The 11,021-nt window shown below is 33.8% G+C and overlaps 1 protein-coding gene across 1 annotated transcript in view; it reads left to right on the forward strand.

Annotated features, from left to right (window-relative positions):
• Positions 1-10,030, forward strand: part of SHCBP1L (SHC binding and spindle associated 1 like) — a 45,798-nt gene extending 35,768 nt beyond the window's left edge. Inside the window, exons 8-11 of the mRNA XM_060142150.1 lie at positions 6,224-6,377; positions 7,606-7,856; positions 8,700-8,822; positions 9,663-10,030. Of these exons, the coding sequence (XP_059998133.1) occupies positions 6,224-6,377; positions 7,606-7,856; positions 8,700-8,822; positions 9,663-9,914 (780 nt within the window). The 3' untranslated portion in view covers positions 9,915-10,030. The remainder of the gene's footprint in view (positions 1-6,223; positions 6,378-7,605; positions 7,857-8,699; positions 8,823-9,662) is intronic.
• Positions 10,031-11,021: the final 991 nt, after the last annotated feature.

The raw sequence follows: 11,021 nt of genomic DNA on the forward strand, positions 1-11,021 counted from the left end.
CACGGGCCTAGTTGGTCCAGAGCACGGGGGATCTTCCCAGACCAGGGCTCGAACCTGTGTCCCCTGCATTGGCAGGTGGATTCCCAACCACTGCACCAACAGGGAAGTCCCCAAGATCTTTCTTTTTTCTTTTTTCTTTTTTTTTTTTTGTTTCTTGCGGTACGCGGGCCTCTCACCGTTGTGGCCTACTCCCACTGCGGAGCACAGGCTCCGGACGCGCAGGCTCAGCGGCCATGGCTCACGGGCCCAGCCGCTCCGCGGCATGTGGGATCCTCCCAGACCGGGGCACGAACCCGTGTCCCCTGCATCGGCAGGCGGACTCTCAACCGCTGCGCCACCAGGGAAGCCCCAAGATCTTTCTTTTTTAATGTAAGCATTTATAACTATAAATTTCACTCTGAACTCCACTCTGAGCATCCCATAAGTTTTGGTACGTTGTGATTTTGTTTTCATTCACCTCATTTTCTCATTTTTTCTTTGGGTTTTCTTTGACCCATTTGTTGTTTAAGAATGTTGTTTAATTTCCACATATTTGTGAATTTTCCAGTTTTTCCTGCTGTTATTCATTTCTAAATCAATTCCATTGTGGTCAGAGAGGATACATTTATTGAAATTTGTTTTGTAGCTTATCATATGGTGTATCCTGGAGAATGTTCCATGTGCAATTAAGAAGAATATGTATTCTTCTGTATTGAGTTCTGTGTGTATTAGGTCTAGCTGAATTACAGTGTTGTTCAAATCCTGTTTCCTTATTGATCTTCTGTAGATGTACTAGTCATTATTGCAAATGGAGTATGGAAGTCTTCAACTATTATATTATTGTAGAACTGTCTAGTTCTCCCCTCAGCTCTGCCAGTGTTTGCTTCATATATTCTGGGGCCTCATTGTTTCCTGCATACGTGCTTATTATATCTTCTTGATGAATAAATTCTTTTTGGTCAATATATAATGTCCTTCTTTGTCTCTGGTAAAAACTTTTGACTTAAAGTCTATTTTATTTAATATTAGTATAGTCACTGCAGTTCTCTTCTGGTTACTATTTGTATGAAATGTTTTTTTCTATCCTTTTACTATTTATTTATTTGTGTCTTTGGACCTAAAGTGAGTCCCTTGTAGACATTATATAATTGGATCATGTTTATCCATTCTACCAGTCTCTATCTTTTAATTGGTGATCTTAATCCATTTACATTTGAAGTGATTACTGATAAGAAAGGACTTCTGCCATTTGCCATTTGATTTCTATATGTCATATTCTTTTGTATTTGATGAGTTTTTTCTAGTGTTTTGTTTGACTCACTCCTCATTTCCTTTCTGTATATTTTTAGTTATCGTCTTAGTGGTTACCATGGAGATTACAATTAACATTCTAAATTTATAACAGTCTAGTCTGGATTGATACCAACTTAGCTTCAATAGCACACAAACACTCTGTTCTTTTACAGCTCCATTCCTACTTTATGTTGCTGTTGTCACAAATTACATCTTTATACATTGTCTGCCCATTAACATGGATTTATAATTGTTTCATGCATTGCTCTTTTAAATCATACAGGAAACAAAGAAAAGGAGTTACAAACAAAGATTATAATAATACCGGCTTTATATTTACCCATGTATTTGCTGCCTTTGCTGGAGTTACTGCTTCATATGGCTTTGAGTTACTATCTAGTGTTCTTTTCCTTCAGTCTGAAGGACTCCCTTTAGCACAGGGAAGATCCAGGCTTTGTTTATCTGGGAATGTCTTAAGTTTTTCTTTATTTTGAAGGATAGTTTTGCCAGATATAGAATTCTTGGTTGATAGTGTTTTTTTCCCCCCTTTCAGCACTTTAAATATGTCATCTCATTGGTTTCTGGCTTCCATAGTTTCTGATGAGAAATCATGTTAATCTTATTGCCAGTCCTTTGTTCATATTGAATTGCTTCTCTCTTGCTGCTTTCAAGATTCTCTGTTTTGGCTTTCAACAGTTTGATTATAATGTATGCTGGTGTGGATCTCTTTGTATTTATTCTGCATCCATTAAGCTTCTTGGATGTGTTGATTCACATCTTTCAACAGATTTGGAAAGTTTCCAACCATTATTTTTTCAAATATTCTTTCTGCTCTTTTCTTTCTCTCTTCTTCTGGGATTCCCATAATATCAGTGTTCTTGATGGGATACCACTGGTCCTTTCTACTTTGTTCATTTTTCTTCCTGCTCCTTAGATTCAATAATTGCAATTGTCCTATCTTCAAGTTTGTTATTCTTCTGCCTGCTCAGACCTGTTATTGAACCTCTCTAGTGAGTTTTTCATTTCAACTATTGTACTTTTTTGTACTTTTACTGTACAGCTATAGAATTTCTATTTGGTTCAATTTTATAAGTTTTATCCCTTTATGGATATTCTCTATTTATTCATCTGTTGTTCTCTTGGTTTCCTTTATTTATCCATGGTTTCCTTGAGCTCTTTGAGGCTATTTAAGACAATTGATTTAAAGTTTTGTCTGGTAAGTCCAAAGTCTTTTCTGGACTTCCTCAGAGATGGTTTCTGTCAATCTTTTTTTTTTTTTTCCTGTGAATGGGCCATAGCTTCCTGTTTCTTTGTATGTCTTATAATTTTTGTTGAAAACTGGGTATTTTTAATATTATAATGTGGTAACTCTGGAAATTGTATTCTACCCCATCCCCAGGGTTTGCTGTATTGGTTGTTTAGGACTGCAGTTGTCCATATGTTTAGTGAATTTTCCAAACTGTTTTTGCAAAGGCTCTATTCTTTTTTGTGTGTGGCTGCTGAAGTCTCTGTTATCTCAGCAGTTAGTCGGTGACCTGACAGAAATTTCCCTAAACACCTGCAGCTAAAAAGAAAAACAAAAACAAAAAACTCCTTGTCTTTGCAGATTAGCTCTGAGTTGAGGCACTCCTTCAAACTAAGCCAGGCTGCCTACAACTCTGCCTTAGTTTTCACCTCCTGCTTGCACAGGGCCCAGTGATCAGCCAGAAGCACAAGCTTAAGGTCTTTACAGATCTCTTCTGAGTATGCATCCATCCCTGAGATTGTGCATTTTACTGTAGATTCCCCAGTATATAAGGTAGCTCTTATTTCCCCAAGAATCTTCCTCTTCAGCCTCCTCATTTGTAGGCTTTTCCTTGCCCTTCCTTCATCCTTTGTCCCAGGTAGCTTTGGGTAGAGTATGTCTTTAAATGCTTTCATCAGATGCTACTATAAAGCTGCTCCATCCTGGGGGAGGTGAAACAAAGGTCAGTTTCTTTGCCAGTCCCTCTCCTGAGATACTGATCATCAGACAGGTCAAAATGCAGTCACAATTTTTTTGAGAATAAGGTCCCTATTTCCCCCACCCCTCACCCATCCCAGTGCCAGCAAGCCACATCAGAAATATGGGCTGTTGCTATTCACTCAACTGCTGCCAGTCTGGAGAATGGGATATGGTAGGCAAGTAAGTAAAAACACCAGAACACTTTCTTACTGAATTTTAACCACCTCTTCATCTAGCACTCCTTGGCTGCTGTGTTTAATTAGATTTCAGAGTTACAAAAAAACATTGATTCTGTCATTTTTTGCCAATTTGTTTGCTTTAGAAGAAGAACTAATTCTTGGAGCTCTTTACTCCACTATTTCCAGGATGTCACCTCTTTCTTGTATCTTTCTCTCTGCTCTCTCCTTCCTGAATGCATTGAGAGATGCTCAATTCTGTCTTATCTTAAATAACAAAACAATATCTACCCTAAATACCACATCTTTGTCTCTTCCCTTGCAGAGCCAAACTTCTTGAAATATTTGGCTTCATTTATCTTTACTTCTTTCCCATTCATGCCTCTACTCACTGTGATCTGGTTTCTGCCTCCAGAACACCAGTGAAAATGCTCTTGTGGTCATGTGGGACCAAGCTGTGGCTAAATGCAGTAGGGATTACCATCTCTTTTAATCTTTCAGCAGCATTTGACATGACCAACTACTTCCTCCTTTCATGACATCTTGATCTGATTTTCTTACCACCTCTTGGGCCACTCCTCAGTTTTCTTTGTAATATCTTGTTTTTGCCTATCCTTTAAATGTTATTCCTCAGTGTTCTGTACAAGGGTGCTACCTTTTCCTTTTTATACATTCTTATAGCTAATCTCACCCATTCCCATGCTTGAATTATCATACAAGTAAACAATTCTAGGATCTTTATACCTTGTCAGATTTCAGTCCTATATTCTAGATCCTTATATAGATGGTCTACCGGATATCTCTGAGTGACTCCACTGGTACCTCAAATTAACTGGCACCAAAATTAAACTCATTATCTTCCCCCATCAAACATTTTTCTCATGTTTCCTGTTTCAGTGAATAAGGCAAATATAAATGATGGGAATTCCCTGGCAGTCCAGTGGTTAGGACTCTGAGCTTCCACTGCAGGGGGCACGGGTTCGATCCCTGGTCGGGGAACAAATATCCTGCAAGCCGCACACATGGCACGGCCAAAAAAAAATTTTTTTTTTAATATATAAATGAGATGTATTCTAGAGTTCTTCCAAAGTATTTACAGAGGTAGTCCTTGTACTGTCTGCTGCAGAAGTATTTAGAGTATGTAAGATGTAATACAAGCACAAATGACTGTATTGGTTTGCTGATTTAGTGAGGATTTTAAGAGTTTCATATACATATCTGGGAAAAAATGTTCACTCCTGCTTATCAAAGAAAATTAAAATGAGGCAGTGAGCCTATTAAAATGGCAAATATTTTTATACATTTAAAAGATACCCCATGCTGATGAGCTTGCAGAAAAGTGAGTTCTCAGACCAAGTTTCAATTGGTTAAACTTTCTTGGAGGGTAGTTTAGCAATATGTATCCAAGAGGCTTAAAATGTTTTATACCTTTTGACTTAGTAATTCTCAATCTAGTTTATCCTAAAGAAATAACTAGAGATGTGCATAATTTATTTGTGGTTGTATTTTTGTAATATTGAAAAAATTGTAAGCTATCTAAATGAGGGTAAGAAAATCATATTATGACACATCTGTATGATGTATTATTATGTAAATCATAAAAATTAGGCTTTGGAGACACTGACGTAGAGAACAAACATATGGACACCAAGAGGGTAAGGGGGTGGGTGGGATGAACTGGGAGATTGGGATTGACATATATACACTAATATGTATAAAATAGATAACTAATGAGAACCTGCTATGTAGCACAGGGAACTCCACCTCAGTTCGCTGTACAGTAGAAACTAACACAACGTTGTAAAACAACTCTATCCCCAATTAAAAAAAAAAATTTAGGCTTTGAAAAAATATTTAAAGACATGGGGAAATGTGATATAATGAAATGAGAAAAATCAGGATTCAAATCCATATGCATCTATGGTATGATATATTGGTATTATGAATAAATGAATATATGCATGGGAAAAAGACAAGAAGGAAATATCTATATATTTTATTTAGGTTAAAATTTCCATTTTTGTTATGCTTTGTTTCATTTTGTTTTTTACAATAAGTGCCTCTTATATAATAAGAAAAACGATATATGAATGATGATGCCATTTCTATTGGGATAAAAGAATAGGCATTTTTTCAGAGTATATTTTTAGTTACCAGATTTTATTTTTAAAGTTCCTCATTCTTCATGGCACTAATAATGAAGTTCTTTCCCTTTTCCTACTCCCAGTGCAAATTTCTGGTACTTTTTTGCTTTTAGTTCTAGAATCTTTAATATATAAATTTTTGTTGGTTTACCAAAATTTTAGAGTCAGTTTGAGTTAAAACAAAGTAGTAGTTTCCAGTAGGAAAGAGATCTGGTGTCATCTAGATCTAAAACTTAGCTTCACCACCCACTAACTCTGTGTCCGTGGGCAAATCATTTACTCTCACCGAGTTTCAATTTCTTAACATTACAAGGGTATAATAATACTTTACCTCAAAGAACTGTTGTGAGGCTTAGGAGGTAATATGTAAAGGTCAAAATGACTTCTGGCTGTATTTAATAGCTGTAAAATTACTAGTGATTGTAATCATTCACTAGTGAATGTAATTGTAATGAGAAAATCTCTTTTCATCATTCCTTAATTGATTGACTGATACTTTGAGCATTTAATGAACATAAATACATAGAGTATTTACAGTGCACTACCTATACAAAGTAAGTCTTTGGGAAAAGCACATGTTACCAATGAGTTAACTGATTAAAATGACCTGTTTCAGTTTGACCTATTGTTTTATTTCTTTTTTTCAGGTAAAGGACTTATCTTCAGACACACTTCTCCAACAGCATGATGATTTGGATTTGGCTTTGGATAGTTGTTATAGTGGAGATACAGTAGTTATTTTTCCAGGAGAATATCAAGCTGTAAATCTTGCTTTATTGACTGATGACATCGTTATAAAGGGTTAGCAAGGCATCCTTTGCAATTTTTTAACAACAATGTATGCTGGAGAAACTGTATTTTATAAACATGGTTAATCAGATTACTAGAAATTAGAACAGGGTTTTATGTTTCACAAAAATCCCTTATGTGCTTTTTACAGTTAAGATTTTCTCACCTGTTCAGTAGTATATTATCTGTAAAGGTGACCTCGTTTGGACATACTGTACCAGAGCAAATCAATCTATGAGACTACTTTTTCCCCATGATAATGTAGCACTACAAGCAGAGATTCTAAATAAATACTCAAAATCAGAAAAAAAAAATCAGTTCACAATATCTTCTATTAGCTCTATATTTTTACCTAAACTACTTTTTTCTCCTCTGTCTCCATAGCACTTCATAGCACTCTAGTAGGGAAACCTAAATGTAAGGCTATATTAAAATATGCTCAGCATTTTCTCAAAAAGTTTAATTCACATGGAAGCTCAAGAAGTAAAAAAGCGAAGTTTACTAAATTTCTTTTAGGTTCTGAACGTATTTAGTGAACATATTTAATTTTGCCCTTTTACATTAAAATAAGGTTATTCCCCATGTCTAGCCAAAAGAAAAGACAGATGACTTAAACTTTGCTATCAATTCAAAAATTGAGCAAAATTTTCACTAGATTTTGATGACTGCAGTCAGTTATATTTTGCTGAACTATATGGGTAATAAGGATCATATTTGTAATTTTAAAAATTGGTAGCCTTCTTAAAGATCCAACCCCTCATTTTTGGATTGATGTTAAATTTAGAAGATTGCTCAGACTACTCTAGAACAAAATTATGGATATGATTACATTAATCTTGTAACCTAATTCAAGTCTCTGCCAGTCTTTTTCGTTATGGTAATTTATAATGGTTTTGAAACCAGGTTTTGGTAAGATACTTTTTGTATCTTACACATTTTGTGGATGACTGCTCACTATATAATATAGGGAAATATATGGTGGAAGGAATATGTTGAGTAAGTACCATAGGTACATTTAGATTGATTATAAACCCAGATTCTTCCATCATGGCATCAAAATAAGGACAAAAGACTACATTATAGTTAAGTATCTAATTAGTTGACTGAATAATTACAGATGTTACTTATTAAAAATGTGTGAAAAGAAAAACTTAGTAAGAACAAGTATTATTGAATGACTAAAGGGCTTTAAGCTTTGGGAGTACTGATTTAATTATGTATTTTTGTCTTTATACATCAGGAATTGGAAAGAGAGAGGAAATTATGATTACTTCTGAACCTTCTTATGACAGTTTTGTGGTGTCCAAAGCTGATAATGTGAAATTAATGCATCTATCTTTGATACAACAAGGGACAGTTGATGGTATTGTGGTGGTGGAGTCTGGTCACATGACTCTAGAAAACTGTGTATTAAAATGTGAAGGAACAGGAGTGTGTGTTCTTACAGGAGCTGCTTTGACAATTACAGACTGTGAAATAACTGGTGCCCAGGTATTTTATTTTATAATTTATGGGTTTATTTGGCTATTGATAATTTTGAGTGATCTTAATATGGAAACAAAGGGTAACAATTATTTTATCTTTTAATTGAATTATAATTAAACTTAGAAACTGACAAAAGTAAATAAAATGAGAACAAGTATACGTGTGTCATTATACACTTAGTACACTTAGGAAAAGTAAACTGCCTAAGTCCAAAGTAAGAAATTACTAGTTTTGGTTTATGTGTGATTTTTTTAAAAATCTAGGTATCAGTGGCTGTAAAACAGATCATGAGTCAGTTACTTGATCGTTTACTTAAAAAGATGTAAGTACTTATAAGCTATCAGACATTGCTGTAAGGTATTGTGATTAGTTCTGACAGCTTGAGTCTAAAGATAACAATCACAAAGACCATTAAAGGACTAGAAAATTGAATCAAAAAAAGATTAAAGGAAGCAGAAAAATAAGACCTTTTTACAGAATGACTTTTTCTTAGTTCCCACTAAAATAAGGAAATAAGTAGAATTATGAGGGATTTAGCGTATATATAAATGAATTTTTATAACTATTGAAAGTTGCTTAAAGAGGTCTTTGACTCCCTTCTAAGACTTGATTTGGGTAGGAGAGAATGTTATACGCCATATGACTTCAACCTTCCTTCTAGGCCCAATGATTCTCTGACACAATTTGTTTTAAACATTATCTCCACAAAATTGTTGTCTGCACTATCATGTATTTTCATGTAACTTAGTGTGTTTAGATTGCTAATATAGAATTAGTTTTCAAATCTAAAGAAAATTTTGGAGAAGTGCATGTGTTTTATAGATTGTTTTATTTGCTTTTAATTTACAGGGTGCTGGTGTTGAACTGTATCCTGGAAGCATAGCTATTTTGGAAAGGAATGAAATTCATCACTGTAATAACCTCAGAACAACTGACAGTTCAAAAAGCACCTTAGGTGGAGTTAATATGAAGGTATTTTCACATTTTTTAACATAGAATTGTTGTAAGAATTATAAATAATTATTAGAAAGATACCTTCAGTCTTAAATTTTAGTCTAAATGTTATTGTTGATTTGGAAAAGTATGGTACAAGTAATTAAAATATGGTTTAAATGATGGTTGATAGGAAACAAGTTTAGTCTTATTTAATAATTTCAACTTAAATTCTTAGTAAATAACTGAATATGAGAAAGTACTCTTACAAATGTTTTAATTTTTCACTGAGCAGACTTGTAATAGATTTTCCAAGGTAAAGCAAATTAAGAGAATATATTAAATATTTTAAGTCTTACTTTCAAACTTTGTAAAATTTAAGCTAACCAATTAAAACATTAATAGCAATAATTTATAAGTGAAATGCCTTCCCATTCCTTTCTACTTCTATAAATTCTACCTTTCTAGGTCCCTCTCTAGACTCGTATAGTTAATGAAGTTTTCCCTAGAACACTAATTTACATATCATTATTTTAAATTATTTTCATCTTTAGCATTTTCATTATCTGAAATTATTTTCATATTTATCATGTTATATTAAAAGTCAGCTTCATGGGATATTGCTGTATCCCCATCTAGAATCAGTTGTCTTTATCAATAATGGATAAAATTGAAAACTCCATTTAATACTAAAACTTTTTGTAGTTAGTATTACATTAATCCAGTGTGAGGAAAATAATACTTGTTCAAAACGAGATTCAGTTGTTCTAAAGAAATGTGTAAACTCAAGAATAAGTTCTAGAGTTTATGAGATGTTCATTAGTTCTTATTTTATTTTTATAGAAATTGAAAAACTAATTTCCTTGAATAATTTAACAGGTTCTTCCAGCACCCAAGTTGAAGATGACCAATAATCATATTTACAACAACAATGGCTACGGAGTAAGCATTCTTCAACCAACTGAACAGTTTTTTATTGTAGCAGAAGAAGCCCTCAGCAAAGGGACTGCTTCAGGAGATAAAAAAGATGATAATATGCTCTCCAAAGTAATGCAAAATCTGAATCTGGAAATGAGTAATAATAAAATAGAAGCAAACCTAAAGGGGGCTATCAGAATAGTAACAAGTTAAAGCATCTGGATCTATGTTAAAGTTTTATGTTTCAGATATTTAATAATTCTCGTATCCCACAGAAATGGTAGTTTCAATTAAATGTGAAACTTAATTTAAAAATTTAAATATTTAATGCTTTCATTGAATGATTCATTTTAACATGTTTTTTAAAATAAGTTTTGAGATATAATTTACATATCATAAAATTCACACTTTTAAAATATGTAATTCAGTGGTATTTAGTATACTTTTAGTATATACCATCATCACTAATTCCAAAAACAATTGTGGTTTTAAATATTGTTTTATATAGTCTGAGTCCAATAAGAAGCTTTAGGTGTTTTATGTAGAGAATTGAAAAAATAAAAAAAGTTTATGGACAATATCTGATTCATTCCCATTTATCTGTGCAGGTAACTGGAATAAGATAAGATAGCACTATGTTTAGGCTTAACTATAGGAAACAAGAAAATTCAAAATAAGAGAGGCAAAAAACAAAGAAATGTATTTCTCCCTCAAAGTCACACACATTATTTCAACTTTCATGCCTCCCTCCAGCTAGAATCTGATTACATGGCTGCATCTAACTGCAAATGAAGCTAGGAAATATAATCTTTAAATTGGATGGCATGTGTCCTCTAAAATAGGGTGTTTTGTTTTGTAAGAAAAAACTGGTCTTTTTCACAAAGCACAGTTTACATTGACTTCAGGATATAAAAGAAAATAAGCACTCAGGCTTCAGCCCCTAATCTTTCCTTCCACAGTTTGACTTTTATTCAATACTTTGTGTTATCTGTAACTTAGCAAAGGCGACCCTGTGTTGCTATAGAGAACCTCTTGAGGCTGAGAGTTGAATGAAGTATAGTAGCTGTTCTTCAGTGTTTCATTGAATAGCTTTTTTTTTTTTTAAACACAAGGTCGTCTTAGCCAGGTGACATAATTCCAGGGAGGAGGCCTTAACAAGAACAATCTCTCGATAATGAATTTGATAAGCTGTAAAAGTGGGGATTTTCCTTCACAATCCTCTTCCTCTACTTCCCTGTTTTTGGCTTTAGGAAGAGTATGTGATGGACAAAGATAGGCTCTTTTGAGTAAACAGAAAGTAATAGCCTCACAGAAGCAAAC

The sequence above is a fragment of the Lagenorhynchus albirostris genome, chromosome 2 (genome assembly GCF_949774975.1).
Source record: "Lagenorhynchus albirostris chromosome 2, mLagAlb1.1, whole genome shotgun sequence".
NCBI classification, from domain to species: Eukaryota; Metazoa; Chordata; class Mammalia; order Artiodactyla; family Delphinidae; genus Lagenorhynchus; species Lagenorhynchus albirostris.